This window comes from Lissotriton vulgaris, chromosome 9 (genome assembly GCF_964263255.1).
Source record: "Lissotriton vulgaris chromosome 9, aLisVul1.2, whole genome shotgun sequence".
In the NCBI taxonomy this organism is placed as follows: domain Eukaryota; kingdom Metazoa; phylum Chordata; class Amphibia; order Caudata; family Salamandridae; genus Lissotriton; species Lissotriton vulgaris.
Window position 1 is genome coordinate 853349510 of NC_141697.1, and position 25156 is coordinate 853374665.

General features: G+C 41.0%; 1 protein-coding gene across 2 annotated transcripts in view; it reads left to right on the plus strand.

The window, feature by feature from the left end:
* The window catches only part of LOC147692361 (cytochrome P450 2A5-like), a 333458-nt gene that overhangs the window by 302756 nt on the left and 5546 nt on the right, over window positions 1-25156 (plus strand). For both annotated transcript variants that reach the window (XM_086938584.1, XM_086938585.1), the window contains exon 3: window positions 6198-6360. In XM_086938584.1, coding sequence (XP_086794710.1) covers window positions 6198-6360 — 163 coding nt within the window. The remainder of the gene's footprint in view (window positions 1-6197; window positions 6361-25156) is intronic.

Consider the following 25156-nt stretch of genomic DNA (forward strand, 5'->3'; position numbering starts at 1 on the left):
AGTTTCATTCTGCAACTCTCCCATCTCTTTCATCACTTCTATTGCTTCTTTCTCTACCTCTGTTGCTGCTTTCAGTATTTCTCTTGCCTCTTTCTGCTCTTCTCTTGCCTGTTGATGCACTTCTCTTGCCTCTTTCTGCACCTCTGTGGCCTCATTCTTTACCACACTTGCATCTTTTTTCACCCCTTTTGCCTCATTTGGCACCCCCTTCCCTCTTACTGTACATCTCTTGCCTGTTTTGGCACACCTGTTCCCTTTTTCTGCACCTCTCTGGCCTCTTTCTGCACTTCTCTTGCCTGTTTCTGCACCTCTGTTGCTTCTTTCTGCACCCTTCTTGCCTCTTTTTGTACCCCTCTTGCCTCTTCCTACACCTGGGTTGCTTCTTTTGAACCTGTTCTTGCTTCTTTCTGCACCTATGTTGCTTCGTTCCGCACCCCTCTTGCCTCTTTCTGTTCTGTTGTTCCCTCTTTGTGCATCTCTCTCACTTCTTTTTGCACCTCTCTCGCCTCTTCCTATACTGCCCTTGTCTCTTTCTGCACCTCATTTGCTTTTTTCTGCCTTTCCCTGGCTTCTTTCTCCATTTCCCTTGCTTCTTTCTGCTCCCCCTTTCAGGCTTTCTGAACATCTGTTTCTTCTTACTGCACTTCTCTTGCTTCTTTCTGCACCTCTCTTGCTTCTTTTTTATCCCTCTTTCCTTTTTCTGCACTCTTCTTTCCTCTTTCTGCCCCTCTACTGCCAGTTTCTATATGTCTCTTGCCTCTGTATTCACTTCTCTTGCCTCTTTCTGCATTTCTGTTGCTTCTTTCTGCACTACTCTTGCCTCTTTCTGCACTTCTCTTGCCTGTTTATGCACCTCTTTTGCCTCTTTCTGCAACTCTGTTGCCCCTTTCTTCACTGCAGTTGCTTTTTATTCACACCTCTTACCTCTTTCTGCACCCCTCTTATCTGTTTCTGTATATCTCTTGCCTCTTTCTGCACACCTGTTCCCTCTTTCTGCACCTCTCCTACCTGTTTCTGTACCTCTCTTGCCTCTTTCTGCACTTTTCTTGCCTCTTTCTGCACCTCTATTGCTTCTTTCTGCACTGTTCTTGCTTCTTTCTACACCGCTCATACCTCTTTCTGCATCCCCCTTCCCTCTTTCTTCACCTCTTCACTCTGTCTTTACCCTGTTCCTTCTTTTTGCACATCTTTTGCCTGTTTCTGCAACACTTGTGCCTCTTTCTGCAGGTCTCTTGCCTCTTTCTGCAGCTCTGTTGTTTCATTCTGCACTTCTATTACTTCTTTCTGCACCCCGCTTGCCTCTTTCTGCATCTCCATTGGTTCTTTCTGCAGTTCTCCTGCCTGTTTATGCACCTCTCCTGCCTCTTTCTGCACCTCCATTGCCCCATTCTTCACTGCACTTGCTTCTTTCTTCACCCCTCTTGCCTCTTTCTGCCCCCCTCTTCCCTGTTTCTGTACATCCCTTGCCTCTTTCTGCACTTGTCTTGCCTCTTTCTGTACCTCTGTTGCTTCTTTCTGCACTTCTCTTGCCTCTAACCCACCGATCTTGCCTCTTTTTGCAGCCCCTTTGCCTCTCTCTGCATCTCTGTTGCTTCTTTCTGTAATTTTCTTGTTTCTTTCTGCACCTCTGTTCCCTCTTTGTGCATCTCTCTTGCCTCTTTCTGCACATCTCTTGCCTCTATATGCTGTTCTCTTACCTCTTTCTGTACCTCTGTTTGTTCTTTCTACAGTGTTCTTGTACCTCTCATGCCTCTTTCTGGATCCCTCTTCCCTCTTTCTGCACCTCTATTGTCTCTGTCTGCAGCCTGTTCCTTCTTTAAGCACCTCTTTCGCCTGTTTCTGCAACACTTGTGCCTCTTTCTACAGGTCTCTTACCTCTTTCTGCAGCTCTGTTGCTTCATTCTGCACTTCTATTGCTTCTTTATGCACCCTCTTGCCTCTTTCTGCATCTCCCTTGGTTCTTTCTGCAGTTCTCTTGCTTTTTTCTGCACCCCTCTTGCCTCTTTCTGCATCCCCCTTTCTGCACCACTGTACCTATTTCTGCACCTCACTTACCTCTTTAAGTATGTCTCTTGCTTTTTCATTTACCTCTTTTGTTTTTTTTGCAACTCTCTTGTCTTTCATCATTTCTCTTGCTTCTTTGTATACCTCTGTTGCTTCTTTCACCACTTCTGTTGCCTCTTTCATCATTTTTCTTGTGTTTCTGCACCTCTCTTGCCTCTGTCTGCACCTCTGTTGTCTATTTATGCACCTCAGTTGCCTCCTTCTGCATCTCTGTTGCTTATTTCTGTACTTCTTTTTCTTCTTTTTCACCTCTGTTTCTTCTTTCTGCACCTCACTTCTTTCTGCATCCATCTTGCCTCTTTCTGCACCCTTCTTCCCTCTTTTTGCACCCCTCTTGCCTCTTTCTATACTCTACTTCTCTTTGTGCCTTGCCTCTTTCTGCACTCTTCTTGCCTGTTTCAGCACCTCTGTTGCTTTTTTCTGCACCTCTATTGCTTCTTTCTGCACCTCTATTGCTTCTTTCTGCACCTCTCTTGCCTCTGTCTGCATCCCTCTTCTCTCTTTCTGCACCTCTTTTAACTGTTTCTGCAACCCCCTTGCCTCTTTTTGCAGTTCCCTTGCCTCTTTTGGCACCTCTGTTGGTTTGTTCTGCACCCCTCTTTCCTCTTTCTGCACCCCTCTTGTCCCTTTATGTACCCTCTTCCTTCTATCTGCACCTCTCTTGCCTCTATCTGCACCTCTTTTGCTTCTTTCTGTACCTCTTGCGATTTTCTGTACCTCTTTCTCCTTTCTGCACCCCTATTGCCTCCTTTTCTACTCGTCTTCCCTCTTTCTGCAGCACTCTTGCCTCTTTCTGCAGCACTCTTGCCTCTTTCTGCACCACTCTTGCCTCTTTATGCATTTCTCTTGCCTTTGTCTGCACGTGTTACTTTTTCTGCACCTCTCTTGTTTTTTATTGCACTTCTCTTGCTTCTTTCTGTAATTCTCTTGCCTCTTTCTGTATTTAAATGAGAAGTGAAAGCTGTCAAGTTTTAGGGTCACTGTGCTCTTGTGACTGAGGTATATGTCTACCTGTATATGTATTCTCACATGTGTTATACAGCTAAAGATGGTAGCTTAAAAAGTTCTCCTATAGGTGGTTAAATGCTCAGTTGTTGTTTATCATTCAGTTGCACAGACAGACATGTCTGATGTGTACATGTATTATAGAGCCCCTCAAATATACTATTGAATAACCATGTGGCCTGTATAATGAGCCGAAAGAATTACATTCACATTTGTGTACTCATATTTCCAGAGTATGCTGTTTGAAACACATGTATTAAAGTATTTGTATGTTAATTTTTATGTAGTATGTCACTAGGTAAAAGTAGAAACACACATGCATACCTTCACAGACGTGGTCAGACATACAATAGTGATTTGCTTAGTATTTCTGTTTTATATTTGGTAGGCCTAACAATCTGGGCAGTCGATTAATAGTGAACCTTCAAGAAAAAAGTGAGGTTTAAGACATCGTGGGAGGATTAGTGATTAGGCCACTTTGTATGAGTCTGTTGTAAAGTATAGCCAAAGTAGGCCTCTTTTTGCACCTTTGTTGGTTCTTCCTGCACTTATTGTGCTTCTTTCTTTACTTTTCTTCCTCTTTCTGGACTTCTGCTGCATCTTTCTGCATTCTCTTGCTACTTTTTGCACCTTTCTTCCTCTTTCTTCACCTCTTTTCCCTCTTTCTGCACTTCTATTGCTTCTTTCTGCACCTTTCTTCCTCTATCTGCACCTGTCCTACCTATGTAGGCATAGTTAGAATTTAAAAACCATAGATATTCACAGAAAAAAACTGAGTTTTCAGGGACATTATAGTTAGGTATTAGCATTTAAAAAACCTTAGCAATTCCTTGAAAAGAACAGGTTTCAGGAACGTTATAGTTAGGAATTAGCATTTAAAAAACTGTAGCAGTTCACTGAAAAAAACATATTTCAGGGACGTTATAGTTAGGCTGATATTTTTCTCGTACAAAACCAGAGAAATTTGGCTGTTATAGTTAGCTGAGCTAACTATAACTTGCGCCCCCGCAATGTACTGCTGGTGACGTCACATATTACATAACTCATGACATGGTCAGTGACATCACTGATGATATCACTGATAACATCACTGATGAAATCATCCACTTAATATCTGATGCACCTCTTCACACCCTAATATAACCTTTGATAAGCCCACTCTAAAATACAGATTATCATTCTCGAAACCATAGACACACCAATACCATTTAGAATATACCCACTCACTTATTCATAGGTTTACAGACAACCACTCACTCACCCATACAGTCATTCATTCACACAGTCTATAATTTATACAGCCACTGATATATGCAATCATATACCCATACAGACACTCACACATTGCCACTCACCCATAGGGTTACTCACACATGTAGTCAGTCACACAAAGACCCAGCACATTGCCATTTACACATCTATACAGTTATACACACACACCACCTCAGTTATTCATACAGGTACTAACACATACTTACTTGCTTATACAATCACTGACACAAGAACAAACTCATCCATACAGCCACTCTCACAATCCTCACTCTCACATACGATCTCTCATATACTCCAAGACTTACATATAATGCTTTTCAGATATGTAGTTATTCACACATATACCATTGAGATATCCACATACTCACGTACATAGCCATACGTACTCACTCACCCAACAGCCCCTTGACATTGCACTCATGAACCCATACACCCAGTGAAACACTCACTCACTCATCCATGCACAGAGTCAACCCCACACAGACAATCAGGCACCCATACATGTCCTCAGACAACCAATCATTAACCTATATAAACACTCATGTAGCTACTCACCAACCCATGCAGATACTTACACACCAAATGACAGACTGATACCGACATTCACACAGATTAGTCATTCACCCATGCATTCACTAAGACACGTTTAATCATTCACTTATACAGTCAGTCATGCACCCACTAAATCATCCATTCAGACACTCATACACCCACTTATTCTTCAATACACTTTGGGATATATAACATTATTAAGCTTTTTAGAAACACCCAGTCACTGGATGATGATTTTTCTGTGAAAATATTAATATTTATATATATATATATATATATATATATGATATGTGTGTATGTATATATGTGTGTATGTACATACATATAGATACACATATATTTGTTATATTATCAAATTAAAATAATATAGATAAACATGATTTTATTAATAGTTTTACATTTCATATGTGTAAAGAAACTGGCAACCCCCTACAGACTTAATCAATCTCCATTTTAAAAGTACCGTAGAGGCACTGTTTATATTTGGCACTAAAACTGGTAACAAATCCTTACGTGAGATGTTACCATTGTATAGGTGTAAATGTATTTCAACAGCCATATAGTGAATAGAACAGTGGGGCATAGCAGGTTTCAAAATCATGCAAAAAAAGAGAAAATTATTTTCTGTGCAGACCTTTGCAGTTTCCTGCTCAGTATCATCTTATAATGTCCATAGGGATTCGGATATTACTTTCCTTGAGGACACTGTAAACATTTATGCTCTCGTGAGGTGGTATAACATTTGGAGAAAAGTTGGAACAAAATTCACAAGAGTTCTGGCAAATGATTGCCTTTTCCTTCATTACTATGACAAGGTTACCTGGCAGACTATCCCATGCATTCATCCATGCTCTAGAATGTATCTAACCTGGATAAGGTAATAGAATCAACTGGAAAATAACATTAGTGATGGATTATTGTTATACAAAAGTTAATAACAATAATGTTATTCCATACTAATTTGTAAGTATGTAAGAGATTTGTGATTGTGTGTTTGACGGCACTTTCTGCACCCTGAAATTGAAGGGTTTAAGAAGAGAAGCATAGTTCTCTGTTTATATGCTGTACATGTGTGTGCATGTGTTTTACATATCTCTTCTGTGTATAGGTGGTGCATTTACATGAGAGAGTGTGGTTGCTTCTTTTGTGTATCTCTTTAACTCCTACCACATATTTGTTAATGAATATTGTCACCATAATGAATTGTGACTCAATAGGTCAAGATGTTTTTCAATGCCACAAATGTCAAAAGCAGTCTCACATCTTCCCTCAAAATGTTTTCTTCTTTTTGTTTATCAATGCAGCTGAGAAAGAAGTATGGAGATGTGTTCACAGTGTATTTGGGCCCTCGTCGTGTCATTGTTGTGTGTGGGCATGAAGCTGTAAAGGAGGGTTTGATTGATCAGGGAAATGACTTCAGTGGAAGAGGAACAGCACCATCATTTGACAAGCTCTACAAGAATTATGGTATGTATGATTTCAAGTTCAAGAAAAACTTTATTTCTGTCAATATGACCTAAAAAGTACAAACACCTGCAACCAATCATTTATAAAATGACATCAAGGGAAACAAACAGCAAATTAAGAGCACTGTAGAAATCACTGTACACATAATTATCATATATAAGTGCCTGTAATTTTGGGGGTTGTTACTAGGCGGAAGACACATATTTAATTTTGAAAAGTGCATAGTACAAATAAATAAATAGATACATTAGATAAAAAGAGATTCATAAAAAGGAAGGCCCTTAAATATGTATAATTTCCATTTCCCAAGCAAATCCTGCCAATGTGCTATGACTGATGTTATCGAGTGTCCTAAAATATTGAAATATATAGTTCCTGTAAGACCCTCAACATTATGACAAGTGCAAAAAAACACCCAAATGTTAATTCAATTTATGCCAACATGTCTTGGATTGCAGTCATAAGTGATAGACAGGAACTTGGGAAAATAGTTATTGCATCTGTTATTCTTATATTATTAATTTGTTTAGTTGGAACCAGCTAAAAACGATGATATTTCCTGTGTAAAACCCTGGGCAAGTGCAATGTACACTCATTTCCTAATCGGAGTTTGGCCAAAAAAGCAGCCCGAATGCTCAAAAGACCAAAAGGCACTCAAAATAATGTCACACTATTAGAACTGAATCTGAACGAAGAAACCGCTGCACTCCGAATTAAGCTGTGTAGATACTCAGGTAAATATTTATACGTCGTTAGGGTGCTCAAGGAGATCACCTCCTGTCCGGCGCACAAATCAAAAAGGTTATTTTGCTAGGTGAAATTGGCAGTGCAGGCTGCAATGACAAACCTGAAACTTCATTTAAAGGGCAAATGTAGTGAGTCGCACAATAAGAGCTACAGTTCCACCAGCAGCATTTAATTTCCCAGCCCTGTGTACACGTAGTACCAGTTTACTAGGGAGTTATAAGTGAATTAAATGTGCCAATTATGTGTAACCAATTTAACCATAGGAGAGAGCACAAGCAGTTTAGTGCTGATTAGCAGTGGTAAAGTGCACAAAGTCCTAATTCCAACAAAAATGAAGTCGAGGCAACAGGAGGGGAGAAGGCGAACATTTGGGGGAAGACCACACCAGGCATGTCAGGTCTAACAGTGTAAACTGCAGGAAACCTTACGGATGTAAGGAAAATGACTTGAGCACGCCTGTAGGCAAAATTAATTGCTGAGATATGACTGTAAATAAATTGTCAAACTGTTGAAAATGGAATATTCTGATATTTTAATTCCAATCTAGTAGCTTTGGTTTTTGCAATGAGTCATATTACTTCATATGATTCAAAATTCCAATCGTGAATTCGATTCAAATGATGGCAATATAATCACAGGTCTCAAAATGTAATCCATTCATAGTTTCGTAAGAATACCCCAATGCATTTCGAGCCGTATCACAGCTCTACTTCAGGGGGCATTGGTCTAGAATGAAACAAAATGTAGAACCAATATAACATAAGACGCGAAATGGAATGCATCAAAATCTAGTAAATATTGCATGATAAAATGGTGGAACCCAAAAACGCCCAGGGCAATGGAAAATCTTGAACACGTGTAAAAAAGGGAAAAGGAAAGGCTAGAAAAAGCAGTTTGTAAACATCATGGTGAACGTGCCAAAAGAATAAGTGCTGCGTGATGGGAGGAACAATAAAGGTGACTCGCGAAACGTGATACAAACACTGAAAAATGTGGTGAGCCAAAAGAAACAGTATCCAAGAAATATGCTTAGTGAAAAGGACGTGACACAGCTGGGAGGCGAAAGAGAACAGTGCAGGAAAGTATCTGAGTGAGAATCATGTGATGTGTCGGGACTGCCTAATAAACGAATATCTAAGTGCATAGAAGTCCAAAGACATGCCAATTGTAAAAAAAGTATGTCACAGGATTAAACATAAAATGGTAAGTCTGAGGAGCTTACCGCGAACAGAAATTGTGAGAGCATAATTAGATGCCGTGAAAGAATTGCCGAGAGTAACCCGGCCAAGCGCGAGCATGCGTGATAAACGTTGGAAGAAGAAATGGAAAGGGGACGAACACACGTTAATAAAGTTGCAAAGAAAAGAAAAGGAATTAAAGGAATTAAAACGTGAGGGACGATGTAACAAAATAAACAGAGAAACTGTGGAAAAGAACAAACGGTGATTAAAGATGAACAAGAATGTGAGAAAAAAAATAAAGATACAGCCGTGTTTACACATATATAAAGGATGATAATCATGTAAGAGGAAAGAAGAATGACAAGAAATGTACTAGTAAAGTTGACAAGGAAGATAAAATGTGGGGCTGCAGGAAAGGGTGAAATAATAGAAGGGGTGAACAGCAAACAACATGGGGATTAACAGCTTAGTGAGAAAATGAAAAGTCAGCCAATGAAATGGAAAGTGGAAAATGGATACAGATTAGTCACATAAAGTAACGAGGAACAATGGTGAACTAAGTGAAAGACTAATACATGTAAAAGAAGATGTGTACAGATGTGGGAACAGTAAGGGAACAGTAGCAGTCAAGGAGAGAACACACTCAGGGGCACATAGTACTAACAAATGAGTTCATAGAAAACTACTGTATTCCAGTCTCTTATTAAGGCCCATTAGATGAAGAGAATTCAGCTTGTGCATCCAGAATAGTTCTCATTGTAAAAGGAATTTTCTGGGGTCTCTGCCTTCAATTTTCTTAACCACCTCCAACATTAGGAATCTGATTTGACTGACGTTATGAGCTGCATTCACGTAGTGGGCCGCTACACATGTTTTAAGATTTTTAGTCTGGATGTTGCTGCGGTGTTCCGTATGACGGACCTTGATTTTACGCTCAATTTTCTCCACGTAGCGCAAGCCACATGGGCATTTGAGTAAATACACGATATTGGCCGTGTCACATGTTGCATTCAACTGCAGGTGAATAGGGGTACCATGCGTGGGATGCATTATGTTAGTGCCCGGTATAATGCTATTGCAGTTTCCACAGTTGCGGCATGGGATTGTGCCCTTGTATGTTACAGGGATGATGGTGCATGTTCTCAACATTTGTTGCAGATTCTTAGAACGCTGGTAGGCAAAGGTAGGTGGGTTTTCAAAAATGTTATTGAAGTCAGATTCAAGTTTTAACAATTGCCATTGTTTGATGATTATTTGTTTAATTTTTTTGCTGTGAGTGGAGTATTTGGAACCAAATATGCAACGTGATGCAGTGTCATCCCTTTTGTTGGTTTCGGTTAACAATTGTGAACGATCAACAGATTCAACTCTATCTTCCGCTGTTTTGATGATGTTGTAAGGATAGCCTCTTTGAAGAAATCTATTGATGATTGTGGAGCTGTCAGATGTGTAGAAATCTTTGGAGGAAGCAATTCTTTTGGCTCGCAGGATTTAGGAGTAGGGCACATGTTTCTTGAGACTCATTTGATGGAAACTAGTGAAGTGAAGATAGTTGTTTCGGTCCGTGGGTTTGGTGTAGATTGATGTTTCCAATTTTGAGTCCACGATTTTGGTGTCAACATCTAAGAAAGATATCCTAGAAGCACTTATGGTGTGAGTAAATTGAATGCATTTGTTAACTTGATTGAGATGTCATATAGATGTGATGAGTTGCACTTCGGAACCAGTCCACATGAGGAAAATATCGTCAATGTATCGATGGTAAATCTGAAGATGTTCTTGCCATTCTGGGTTTGTCAAAATATGTTCCGTTTCAAATTGGTGCATAAACAAATTGGCATACCCCGGGGCGGCCCAATTTCCCATAGCTTCTCCAGAGAGTTGAACAAAGTATTTGCCAGAACATTTAAAGTAACTGTGAAGTAGGGTGAATTGCATCAATTTTAAAAGAAAAACTTGAAGGTTCACTGGTTTTTGAGATTGCAGAAGGGAAAATTCCATAGCTTCCAATCCGAGGTTGTGGGTGATAGACGTGTATAATGAACTGACGTCAATGGTACAAAGTAAAGCTGGATGATTGGGGTCAATGAGAATATTCTTAAGTTTCATCAAAAAATCGGTGGTATCTTGGATGTAACTGGGCATGCTGGTGACACAAGCTTGTAAATATTTGTCGATGTATGTACCAATTGGCTCATGGATAGAATTGCGGGTACTTAAGATGGGTCTGAACGGAGACCTTAAAGCATGTTTATGAATTTTTGGGACCATGTACAGATAGGGAATTTACGGGTGTTCTTTGAGAAGGTATATTTTGTCTCTTTCTGTAATGGTACCCAACTGAAGGGCGTGGTCTATAATGATTTGTAGAACACTTTTAAATTTATTGGTAGGGTCAGTGTTGATTTCCATGTAGAGGTTGGAATCATGGAGATGAGCGTTCACACTTTTGTTGTAAACACTGGTGTCAAGGATTACTAGGGCGCCGCCCTTGTCAGCTTACTGATGGTAAATTCTCATTTGAGGCTAGCTGCGCTATGGCTTTTCGTTCATATTTAGACAGGTTTGATTTATGGTGTTGACATTGTTGAAAAATGGTTTGTAGATCCTTTTGGACAAGGTCTCAAAAGTGTCCAAAATGTTGTGGCTCATGGGTGCAAGAAATGAACTTTTAGGTCTAAGATCCATGAGTGTGCTGGTCTCTTCTCTGGATTTTAGTTCACATATGTTGGTAAAAAATTGTTTGAGTCTCAGAGATCACATGAATTTGTATAGACACACTTGTGTGTCTAATTCTTTGGCAACGTAGGTAGGAAAAAATGAGATGCCCTTTTGTAATACGATTAATTGAGCGGTACTGATGTTGGTGTTGGAAATGTTAATGACTAGATTCTGTGGCTCCATGTTGATTTTGCCACAGGTTGATGTGGCTCTGTTAAACTGGGTCCTCCTGGATCACCGGTTTGGTCGGTGCCTTGTCCTAAAAAAGGAACAGTCGCAGAAGTGGCTGTGGTTGGCTGTGTGGATGAAGATGTACTTGGTTGGCTCTCCATACTTCGAGAAGTCTGCCGCTGAGGACCACGGGAAGTTCCAGTGCGAGATGAATCGTCTGATGAAGAGGTTTCCCCCTCTGTGGATCTGTTGAAATTAGAGCGTTGTTGTTTTCGTGCAGCGTAAATTTCCACCCAATTATATACTTCGCCAAGTTTGTAGTCTACTGTGTCTCTTTTGAACTTTCTAAGCTTTCTTTTGTTAATCTCTTTCGTGTATTTGTCTAGTTGAACATTGATGTCTTCTAGTGTGTTATTCCACTCTTCAATGGTGAGCTTGCCGCCTAGTTCTTGCTTAAGTTGATTAACTTCTTGATTCAATTCTTCAAGCATTTTAGAGAGTTCTTCAACAATGAGGATGATTAAATCAAGGGAACACTTGTTTAATATACCGTACCATTTTTCAGTAAATCTCGTATTGTTCTTACATAATGTAGATTTCAGTGGAATGCGTAGTCCCCTGGAGATTCTTTGAACTTTGTGGTAACGGATGAGGGTGCTGGCGTGCAACCGCTGGTTGATCTCTCTCTTGGCTGCGAACAGAAGCTGCCTGATGTTAGCTTGTATGGATCCTGTATTAGATGAGATGCATCCGGGATCTTGAATTAAAAAGTATATACGATTAGTGTCCTCGGTTGTAAATTCAAAAGTATCAGCCTTATTGCCTGTCAAATTTGCTATGTCCTAGTGGGTGCAGTGAGGTGAGGGCAGGATCAAACTTGAATCTGAACCAAGAAACCGCTGCACTCCGAATTAAGCTGTGTAGATACTCAGGTACATATTTATACGTGGTTAGGGTGCTCAAGGAGATCGCCTCCTGTTTGGTGCACAAATGAATAAACTGCAGGAAACCTTACAGATGTAAGGAAAATGACTTGAGCGCGCCTGTAGGCAAAATTAATTGCTGTGAAATGACTGTAAATAAATTGTCAAACAGTTGAAAATGGAATATTCTGATATTTTAATTCCAATCTAGTAGATTTGGTTTTTGCAATGAGTCATATTACTTCATATGATTCAAAATTCCAATCGTGAATTCAATTCAAATGGTGGCAATATAATCACAGGTCTCAAAATGTAATCCGTCAAAATCAACACGGAGCCACAGAATCTAGTCATTAACATTTCCAACATCAACATCAGTACAGCTCAATTAAACGTATTACAAACGGGCATCTCATTTGTTCCTACCTACGTTGCCAAAGACTTAGACACGCAAGTGTGTCTCAACAAATTCATGCGATCTCAGAGACACAAACATTTTTTTACCAACATATGTGAACCAAAATCCAGCACACTCATGGATCTTCGACCTAAAAGTTCATTTATTGCACCCATGAGCCACAACATTTTGGACACTTTTGAGATCCTAGTCCAAAAGGATCTACAAACCATTTTTCAAAAACGTCAACACCATAAATCAAACCCGTCTAAATATGAATGACAAGCCATAGCGCAGCTAGCCTCAAATGAGAATATTACCATCTGTAAAGCTGACAAGGGCGGTACCCTAGTAATCCTTGGCACCAGTTTTTACAACGAAAGTGTGAACGCTCATCTCCATGATTCCAACCTCTATATGAAAATCAACACTGACCCGACCAACAAATTTAAAAGTGTTCTACAAATCATTATAGACCACGCCGTTCAGTTGGGTACCATAACAGAAAGAGACAAAACATACCTTCTCAAAGAACACCCGCAAATTCCCTATCTGTACATGGTCCCAAGAATTCATAAACATGCTTTAAGGCCTCCATTCAGACCCAACGTATGTACCCGCAATTTCATCCATGAGCCAATAGGTACATACATCAACAAACATTTACAAGCTTGTGTCACCAGCATGCCCGGTTACATTCAGGATATAACCGATTTTTGGATGAAAATTAAGAATATTCTCATTGACCCCAATCATCCAGCTTTACTTTGCAACATTGACGTCAGTTCATTATACACGTCTATCCCCCAAAACCTCGGATTAGAAGCTAAGGAATTTTCCCTTCTGCAATCTCAAAATCCAGTGAACCTTCAAGTTTTTCTTTTTGGAATTGATGCAATTCACCCTACTCCACAATTACTTTAAATGTTCTGGCAAATACTTTGTTCAACTCTCTGGAGAAACTATGGGAAATTGCGCCGACCCAGCGTATGCCAATTTGTTTATGCACCAATTTGAAACGGAACATATTTTGACAAACCCAGAATGTCAAGAACATCTTCAGATTTACCATCGATACATTGACGATATTTTCCTCATGTGGACTGGTTCCAAAGCGCAACTCATCACAGCTATATGTCATCTCAATCAAGCTAACGATCGCATTCAATTTACTCACACCATAAGTGCTTCTAGGATATCTTTCTTAGATGTTGCCATCAAAATCGTATACTCAAAATTGGAAACATCAATCTACACCAAACACATGGACCGAAACAACTATCTTCACTTCACTAGTTTCCATCAAATGAGTCTCAAGAAACATTTGCCCTACTCCCAACTCCTGCGAGCCAAAAGAATTGCTTCCTCCAAAGATTTCTACACATCTGACAGCTACACAATCATCAATACATTTCTTCAAAGAGGCTATCCTTACAACATCATCAAAACAGCGGAAGATAGAGTTGAATCTATTGATCCTTCACAATTGTTAACCAAAACCAACAAAAGAGATGACACTGCATCACGTTGCGTATTTGTTACCAAATACTCCACTCACAGCAAGAAAATTAAGCAAAATAATCATCAAACATTGGCAATTGTTCCAATTTGAACCTGACTTCAATAACATTTTTGAAAACCCACCTATCTCTGCCTACCAGTGTTCCAAGAATCTGCAACAAATGTTGAGACCACGCACCATCATCCCTGTAACATACAAGGGCACGATCCCATGCCACAACTGTGGAAACTGCAATAGCATTATACCGGGAACTACCATAATGCATCCCACGCAAGGTACCCCTATTCACCTGCAGGTGAATGCAACATATGACACAGCCAATGTCGTGTATTTACTCAAATGCCCATGTGGATTGCCCTACGTGGGGAAAACTGAGCGTAAAATGAAGATCCGTCTTACAGAACACTGCAGCAACATCCGGACTAAAAATCTTAAATCATGTGTAGCGACCCAATACATGAACGCAGCTCATAACGTCAGTCAAATCTGATTCCTAATATTGGAGGTGGTTAAGAAAATTGAAGGCAGAGACCCCAGAAAGTTCGTTTTACAACGAGAACTTTTCTGGATGCACAAGCTGAATTCTCTTCATCCGATGGGCTTTAATGAGAGACTGGAATACAGTAATTCTCTATGAATTCATTTGTTAGTACTATGTGCCCCTGAGTGTGTTCTCTCCTTGACTGCTAAAGTTCCCTTACTGTTCCCACATCTGTACACATCTTCTTTTACATGTAAGAATCTCCATTCTTCTAAACTGGTGTAGGATATTTTTGTATGTTGTTTTCACTGTCTTTACTGTTTGAAGTCTTTCACTTAGTTTACCATTGCTCCTCGTTACTTTATGTGACTAATCCTTATCCATTTTGCACTTTCCATTTCATTGGCTGACTTATCATTTTCTCACTACGCTGTTAATCCCCATGTTGTTTGCTGTTTACTCCTTCTATTATTTCACCCTTTCCTTCAAGTCACTCTAGGCAGCCCCACATTTTATCTTCCTCGTCAACTTTACTGTTACATTCCTTGTCATTCTTCTTTCCTCTTACATGATTATTATCCTTTATATATGTGTAAACACGGCTGTGTCTTTATTATTTTATTCTCACATTCTTGTTCGTCTTTAATCACTGTTTGTTCTTTTCCACAGTTTTTCTGTTTATTTTGTTACATCGTCCCTCACGTTTTAATTCCTTTAATTCCTTTTCTTTTCATTGCAACCTTATTAACGTGTGTTCTCCCACGCTTGTAACAGTCCACTTTCCATTTCTTCTTCCAACGTTTATTACGCATTCTCGCGCTTGGCCGGGTTACTCTCAGCAATACTTTCACGGCGTCTACTTATGGTCTCCCACTTTCTGTTCGCAGTAAGCTCCTCAGACTTTTACCATTTTATGTTTTATCCTGTGACATACTTCTTTTACAATTGGCATGTCTTTGGACTTCTATGCACTTAGATATTAGTTTATTAGGCAGTCCCGACACATCGCATGTTCTTCACTCAGATACTTTCCTGCACTTTTCTCTTTCGGCTCTCAGCTCTGTCACGTCCTTTCACTCAGCATATTTCTTGGATACTGTTTCTTTCGGCATGCCACATTTTTCAGTGTTTGTATCACGTTTTGCGAGTCACCTTTATTTGTTCCTCCCATCACGTGGCACTTATTCTTTTGGCACGTTCACCATGATGTTTACAAAACAGCTTTTTCTGGCCTTTCCTTTTCCCTTTTTTTACAAGTGTTCAAGATTTTCCATTGTCCTGGGCATTTTTGGGGTCCACCATGTTATCATGCAATATTTACTAGATTTTGATGCATTCCATTTCGGGTTTTATGTCATATTGGTTCTACATTTTGTTTCATACTAGACCAATGCCCCCTGAAGCAGAGCTGTGATACGGCTCGAAATGCAATGGGGTTTTCGCTTACGAAACTATGAACAGATTACATTTTGAGACCTGTGATTATATTGCCACCATTTGAATCAAATTCACGATTGGAATTTTGAATCATATGAAGTAATATGACTCATTGCAAAAGCCAAATCTAGTAGATTGGAATTAAAATATCAGAATATTCCACTTTCAACTGTTTGACAATTTATTTACAGTCATATTGCAGCAATTAATTTTGCCTACAGGCGTGTCCAAGTCATTTTCCTTTTATCTGTAAGGTTTCCTGCAGTTTACACTGTTAGACCTGACATGCCTGGTGTGGTCTTCCCCCAAATGTTCACCTTCTCCCCTCCTGTTGCCTCGACTTCATTTTTGTTGGAATTAGGACTTTGTGCACTTTACCACTGCTAATGTGCACTAAACTGCTTGTGCTGGTCTCACCTATGGTTACATTGGATACACATAATTGGCACATTTAATTCACTTATAACTCCCTAGTAAACTGGTACTACATGTACCCAGGGCCGGGAAATTAAATGCTGCTGTTGGAACTGTGGCTCGTATTGTGCGACTCACTAAATTAGCCCTTTAAATAATATTTCAGGTTTGTCATTGCAGCATGCAGTGCAGTTTTAAACTGCCAATTCCACCTAGCAAAATAACCTTTTTGATAGGTCTCAATCTTCCTTTTTAGGTTTTGCTTGCACTGTGCTTGTGAATCTCTTGTATGTAATATATTTTGAGAAGAGGCTTTTATCAGTTCCCCAAACCAAATTATGTTCATCCACTGTTGTGTGGAACTTTTTTTTTATTTTCCCTGGCTGCATGCACTGCAACAGCAGTGTTATATTCCTGATCTTTTCTTTGTGATACCACTGAGGAGAATACATTTTATCTCACTCTACATTTTATATGGGCTTTAGTTCTTGAACTCGATTTTATGACTTTTTTTGGGGCAATTAGATTAGTATGCCTGTACGAGCCAAGTGAAGATCTTATGTTACTCTCTACCCATATTGAAAGATCTGGACAACACTGCCATCTACTGGTTATTTTAATTGAATATAAAAAAATGTTTGGTATACATTTTCTCTTTGGGTGTTATGTTGCTTGGGAACTGAACCAGGTGCTGGTAGTCAACCTGGATATCAAGTCAGCTATCTTTGTTTTTAGGTTTTTGCCTAAATAAACAGCTTATTATTAATCACACAGGTGAACCTAATGCATTTATCAATGCTTGTTAATATATATGTCACCCGTAAGGCAGGCACTAAACAGCCCACAGGGTAGGGCACATTTTATTTAATAAAAAACCGGGGTCAAGTGTTTTTAGGTTTGCCTGTCCTGTAATGGAAAATCTCCTAAATTATTTTTTCACTACTGTAAGGCCTACCTCTCCCATGTGATAACATTGGGTTACATTAGTAACTTTTATAAGTGCAAACTTTTGATTGGGAACAGGTAGAAATGGCATGCTTGTTCTCAAATGACTGGTCATTTAAAAACCTCTTTCATGGTAAAGTTGGATTTTAAGTAACAATTCTAAAAATGCTACTCTTAGAAAGGTTACATTTTCTTACCCTTACCATTTGGTGCCTGATGCCTGTGTCCTTCGTTACATAACTGTGAATAGTTTGACAATTGGCCTTTGTGTATTCGTTCCAGACAGTGAGACAAAGGTGGCCTAAGTGTTGGGAGGGGCAGAGCTGTTCCTTGCCCCACTTACATTTCAAAGGGGTGCCTCCAGCATACTCATAAAGGAACTTGACATTAGTCTTGTGTCACTCTGAAATACTTGGAGTCTGGGCAGGGGAAGAAAGAAGCTTTCCAGAACTAGATGTGGGGAGTAGCCTTTAAATTTACCCCATTTCAAATGCTAGCATCTGGTATAAATATTGGACCCTCAGACCGACTCTTCAGTAGACTTCTCGGACTGTGGAGAGCATCAATAGGACTGTCTTGGACCCCCAGAGGACTGGCCTGCATCTTGATGCTTGTTTTGTACTTTGGAGGACTGCCCAGCTGCTACCAGAGGACTGCCCTTCTGCTTGAAGCTTGCATTGCTCCTTGAACCCAGGACTACCAGAGTGACTCCAAGTGCTGGTTGGCTGGCCTCCTGTGTGAGCTGCTGGGACATAGCAAGCTCCTGAGGCTTTGAACCCTGTACCTGGCTTGTGCTGGAGTGAGTTCTGACCCCCGGGCTAGTGCCCCATAAATTCCTTGACCCTTGGTGGTGATACTGAAGGTGCTGCTCCTGAATAAGCCACATGTTGGGATTAAACAGAATAGGGTTGATTCAATGAACTAACTTACAACAAAATCCTAAATGTACTACCTTTGGTATTCACAGAAGGCATTTAGTAGTCTTAAGTTAGGATTTTGACTTTAGTTAGGCTTTTGTTATAAGTTAGGATTTTGTCCTAAGTTAGGATTTTGTCCTAAATTAGGATTTTTCCTAAATTAGGATTTTGTCCTAATTTAGGATTTTGTCTTAAATTAGGATTTTGTCCTAAATTAGTTTAATTTAAGGCAAATCCTAATTTAAGACAGAATCCTAATTTAGGACAAAATCCTAATTTAAGACAAAATCCTAATTTAAGACAAAATCCTAATTTAAGACTACTCAATGCCCTCTGTGAATGCCAAAAGTAGTAAGTTTAGGATTTTGTCTTAAGTTAGGATTTTGTCCTAAGTTAGGATTCTGTCTTAATTTAGGATTTTGTCCCAAATTAGGATTTTGTCTTAAATTAGGATTTTGTCTTAAATTAGGTTTTTGTCAGACAAACTTAAGTTAAACTTAAGTTTGACTTAAGACAAAATCCTAACTTAAGACAAAATCCTAATTTAGGACAAAATCCTAATTTAGGACAAAATCCTAATTTAAGACAAAATCCTAATTTAAGACTAATAAATGCCTTCTGTGAATACCAAAAGTAGTAAGTTTAGGATTTTGTCGTAAATTAGTTATGTGAATCGGGCTCGACGTTCTTTAGAAAGTAGCCTGATGAACTACAGAAGACTGGGACCTACCTGCTTGTCGATCTGCCTAAGGGACATTATCGGTTGGCCTGACTCCACTGTATCTTCTGCTACATTCTTAGGTATGCCCAGATGTGGGTCCCGTGCTCCCTGCGCCACTGGAGTCAAGCTATCCTGGCTGATGATGGCTGATAGCCAGAAACTGGTCCTAGGAGGCTTGATTCCGGTCCAGGGAAGACATGGCTTGGCAGTTCGAGCTGGACTGTTCCCACGAGGCACAGGGTGAAGACTGATTTGCATATGGCCATGTCTGAACTGGGGTGGCGAGGTGAGCAAAATAATGATGGATTAAACCCAGATCTGTGACTGGGTGTGAATGTTTTGCCAATGTGCAACATTCCATCCATCACCTTGTGTGTTTTGCTGACATTCTTCTCCACAGCAGCAAATCCTGTTCAGCATGACCTATCACAGTAGTTATCGTGCCTTCTTGAGTCCTCATCTGATACAGCCTGCAGCACCATCCCTTTGGAGATTTTTGATTTCCAAATAGTGTCAAAGTCCAAAGATAGAAATATTTGCTATGACTCTTTCCCAGCGGAACTTTACCTTCTAAGGGATTTTCTTCGAAAATTATTTTAAATTTGAAGGCAAGAAGACACCCAGCAGAATCCACTTTGTGTAGTTGTACTGTGCTCCTTCCCAGTCGGCCTTAACTTTTGACTTTTCCCTAGTATTGCGCGACCAGATACCTGGGGCTGCCTCTTTGATCTTTTAGAAACTATTTAACACTTAAAATTTAAAAACGAATTACTTTAGTTGCACTGATTGAATTCAATTTGTTTTGGTGTCATTGCATTTATTACATTTCACTTGTGTGCTGCATAAATACTGTACACAGGACTTTAAGTTAAGTCTGCCTGCTTTGGTGTCACTGTACCAGAAGGTTAGTCAAAAGTTAATTTAGTGAGTCATGTGGTTCACTCTTACAGGAATTATGGTTGTTGATTGATTAGGGTTTTCACCTCCCATCAACCAATAAACATTTCTTTAGGCCCTAGATGAGATATTTTGCAGCATGCAGGATGCCCCTAAGGGGTGCCAGTGTGGCATTTGAGAGGCCACAGATTACGGCATTAGCACCATCCAGATGCAACAGTACAAGGACTTAAACAGTAATTTTGATGTTTCTTTATAGAAGAAATGGTTTGACTTTCTGTAAAAGATGGTAAAAGGACTAGTTTTGTTACGTGTTCTTTGAGGGTGGGATTGGTGTCCAGGGAGAATGATTTGGAATTCAGTGAGAGTTAGAATTTAATGCCGCCAAGGTTTATTTCTTTGTGCCATGTTTATACTGTGTATTGTTTGTTGTTCTTGGTATATAATAGGAATTCTGTGTTGGATGGAGGTAGCTTTAGGCAGGCACTAGACATCCAGACATGGATGATGTGCAGGAAGTATTTGAGGCATTGGATGTCTGAAACAGAGGAAACTTTCAAGTGGAGTTGTATATCATCAGCATATTGGGAACAGTGATGTTGGTATCTGTGAGGAGAGTACCAAGTGACTCCACGTAGAGGTTGAAGATGAAACAGCAATATTGAACCCTAGGGGACTCCAGAGGTGGAAGTAATCTTTGGTGAACTAGAAGTAGTATTGTGAGCAAACTGGTGTCCATTGAAAAGGTAGGAGGAGAACCAGTGAAGAACATTGCCGGTGAGTCCTATTTGTGACTCACGGGTGTGTATAAGTGTGTAATGGTCAACTGTGTTAAGAGAAGCTAAGAGGTCCAGCAATATCAGAAGGCAGAGGCCATTTTGATCTGGGGTCAAGAGAGCATCGTATATGATGTGTAAGTTAGTGGTCTCCATGCTTCAGGGTGATTTCAATCCAGACTGGTAGTTGTGCAGGAAATGGTTCGCATTGATGTGATCCTGGAGTTAAACATAGACTGTTTTTCAATGATCCTGTCGATAAATGATAGGTGAGTGATGGGTCAGTAGCTGGTGAGGTACTGGGGGGCTAGTGTAGGTTTCTTTAGGAGTGAGAAGATCTGGCCAGTCCAAAGAGCTTCTGTAAAGATTCCTTGAGTGAGGGAGACATTGATAATGGTAAGTAGGGATAAGAGAGCTTCCCCAGAAAGAGCTTTGATGAAGAAAGATTAAATTACATCATCTTCATAAAGAAAGGGTTTTAAGGGAGTTGATTATGTCAGGCAAGTTTAGGAGGGATAGGTCTTTCAGGGCAGGAAGGGGTGGGTGTAAGAGAAGAAGCAGGTTTGGTATCACCGATGTGCTGTCTGATTTTCTCTATTTTTCACTGAAAAAGAGGTGGATCTCGCTGCACTTTTCTGGGAGGTAATACATTGATTTGTCCTGCAGGGATTTCATACAATGCTTTATTGTTCTGATCAGTGTTCTGATTCTGTTGGCTTCCTTGATCATGATGGTATATTAGTTTGTTTTGGCTAATGTAAAGAGTTGTCTGCTTGTTATGTAGAGATACTTTAGTATCAAAAAGGTCCTCGGGATATCTGTTTTTCTTCCATTTTCTTTCCTGTCTGTGGATGGATCATTTATTGTTAGCAAGATCTTTGGAACAACATGGTGCTGAAGGGTTTGGCTTGCACTTGACTGTTGTAATTGAGGTGTGGACACACACATAGCTTTCAGAAACATTTCCGAAGTGGTTTTAAAGGCTGGACGTGGAGTTGATGGAGTGAAAGATGAGTTCAAGCATTAGGTTGTCTATAGAGAAGTTTATGAAGGATCTGAAGGGTTGATCTTCTGTTTTTGTGTTGACCTTGGTTTATTGGTAGTAGCTGAGCAAGGAATATAGGGATGTCGAAGTGGTCAATTCAGTACAAATTTATAAGTAGTTTGCATTAAATTATTGGTGATGTTGTGAAAAAAAGGCTGAGGATGTGGCTTATTAGTGTGTTTGTTTTGTGACATGTTCTGCCAAGTTGAGTGATCAATGAGGCTGAAGAGGATCCCTCTTTTTAGGCTCACCTGTGGTGGTGCATGCGTGCATTTGTGCTTGCAGGAGATATTTTATACAACAAGGAGCTTGCAGGCAGCCCGCCCATTACTTACTATCTGTTATCTTCTTTTTGCACTCTTATTTGCTGCTGCCTTATTGGCCAGTCCAGGCTGGATTGGCCCCCTCCTATTTCAGCTGGAGCATGAACTAATTACTTATTGCTTCAGTTTGAATGCTGTGTTCCTGTGGATCACAATGTGATTGAGTTGCAATTTTTATTTCTTCTTATTCCCCTGTTGTTTTTGTTGCCTTTTAGCTCCCATACCCATGTCCATATTGCTTCTTTCCCTTCCACCTCCCCTGGTTTCATTAGAAATAAGTACTCCATGAGAGAGTGCATATGTTTTTATCATCATCCTTGTGTACTTCTCTCCTTCCACAATCCATTTTGCTATTTCTCCCTGCCCTCTCCATGCTACTTCCCATCCCTCCTGCCCTCCATCTTGTTAACTTGTTCTCCTGTCTTCCCCAGTGGTGTTATCCCTGTCACTTCTATTCTGACCCACATTACCCCACTTTAAGTTGTACTGGAGGAGTGGACTTCACATAGCTTTCCAAAAGCCTGTTGATGTTATTTGAAAGGGTGTTGGAGTCAGATGTGGATTGATGGGGTGAGAGATAAGTTCAAGCATTAGGTTGTCTAGAAGTCTCTGAAGGACCTGAAGAGTTGGTCTTCTCTTTTATGTTGATCTTGGTTGATAGCAGCTGAACAGGGATAGTAACATGATAGTCCAGTTCAAAGGTATGGGTAGTTTGCATTGGATAGTTGCTGATGTTGAGAAGACCAGGTTGAGAATGTGACCTCATGAGTGTTTGTTCTGTGACATGCTGTACCATATTGAGTATATCAATGAGGCTTTCGATGGTGTCTCTTGTAGGTCTCACCTAAAACAGCCATGCACAATTGTGAGTTTGCAAAAACAACAGGTGATGGACCGAATGAGGATCAATGTCACACATTCAACCCAGTCAAAAGATCTGGGTCCTAATCCATCGTTTTTTTGCACTCCACACCACCCTGGGTTAGACAATGGCGATATGCAAATCAGCTCTGACCCTGTGCCCCATGGGAACAGTCCAGTCCGAACTACAAAAGCCATGTCCTTCCCAGAACGGAATCAAGCATCCGAGGACCGGAACGGTTTCGAGGTAACACCTCTCATCAGCCCGGCTAGCTTGACTCCAGTGGTGTGGAGTGCCTGGGACCCACGTCTGGGCATCCCCAGTACACTTATAGCGAGTTTGCAAAAACAACAGGTGATGGACCGAATGAGGATCAATGTCACACATTCAACCCAGTCAAAAGATCTGGGTCCTAATCCATCGTTTTTTTGCACTCCACACCACCCTGGGTTAGACAATGGCGATATGCAAATCAGCTCTGACCCTGTGCCCCATGGGAACAGTCCAGTCCGAACTACAAAAGCCATGTCCTTCCCAGAACGGAATCAAGCATCCGAGGACCGGACCGGTTTCGAGGTAACACCTCTCATCAGCCCGGCTCGCTTGACTCCAGTGGTGTGGAGTGCCTGGGACCCACGTCTGGGCATCCCCAGTACACTTATAGCGAGTTTGCAAAAACAACAGGTGATGGACCGAATGAGGATCAATGTCACACATTCAACCCAGTCAAGTGTTACCTCGAAACCGGTCCGGTCCTCGGATGCTTGATTCCGTTCTGGGAAGGACATGGCTTTTGTAGTTCGGACTGGACTGTTCCCATGGGGCACAGGGTCAGAGCTGATTTTCATATCGCCATTGTCTAACCCAGGGTGGTGTGGAGTGCAAAAAACGATGGATTAGGACCCAGATCTTTTGACTGGGTTGAATGTGTGACATTGATCCTCATTCGGTCCATCACCTGTTGTTTTTGCAAACTCGCCATTAGTGTACTGGGGATGCCCAGACGTGGGTCCCAGGCACTCCACACCACTGGAGTTAAGCTAGCCGGGCTGATGAGAGGTGTCACCTCGAAACCGGTCCGGTCCTCGGATGCTTGATTCCGTTCTGGGAAGGACATGGCTTTTGTAGTTCGGACTGGACTGTTCCCATGGGGCACAGGGTCAGAGCTGATTTGCATATCGCCATTGTCTAACCCAGGGTGGTGTGGAGTGCAAAAAACGATGGATTAGGACCCAGATCTTTTGACTGGGTTGAATGTGTGACATTGATCCTCATTCGGTCCATCACCTGTTGTTTTTGCAAACTCGCCATAAGTGTACTGGGGATGCCCAGACGTGGGTCCCAGGCACTCCACACCACTGGAGTCAAGCTAGCCGGGCTGATGAGAGGTGTTACCTCGAAACCGGTCCGGTCCTCGGATGCTTGATTCCGTTCTGGGAAGGACATGGCTTTTGTAGTTCGGACTGGACTGTTCCCATGGGGCACAGGGTCAGAGCTGATTTGCATATCGCCATTGTCTAACCCAGGGTGGTGTGGAGTGCAAAAAACGATGGATTAGGACCCAGATCTTTTGACTGGGTTGAATGTGTGACATTGATCCTCATTCGGTCCATCACCTGTTGTTTTTGCAAACTCGCCATAAGTGTACTGGGGATGCCCAGACGTGGGTCCCAGGCACTCCACACCACTGGAGTCAAGCTAGCCGGGCTGATGAGAGGTGTTACCTCGAAACCGGTCCGGTCCTCGGATGCTTGATTCCGTTCTGGGAAGGACATGGCTTTTGTAGTTTGGACTGGACTGTTCCCATGGGGCACAGGGTCAGAGCTGATTTGCATATCGCCATTGTCTAACCCAGGGTGGTGTGGAGTGCACAAAACGATGGATTAGGACCCAGATCTTTTGACTGGGTTGAATGTGTGACATTGATCCTCATTCGGTCCATCACCTGTTGTTTTTGCAAACTCGCCATAAGTGTACTGGGGATGCCCAGACGTGGGTCCCAGGCACTCCACACCACTGGAGTCAAGCGAGCCGGGCTGATGAGAGGTGTTACCTCGAAACCGGTCCGGTCCTCGGATGCTTGATTCCGTTCTGGGAAGGACATGGCTTTTGTAGTTCGGACTGGACTGTTCCCATGGGGCACAGGGTCAGAGCTGATTTGCATATCGCCATTGTCTAACCCAGGGTGGTGTGGAGTGCAAAAAACGATGGATTAGGACCCAGATCTTTTGACTGGGTTGAATGTGTGACATTGATCCTCATTCGGTCCATCACCTGTTGTTTTTGCAAACATGCACAATTGTGAGAGATATTCTC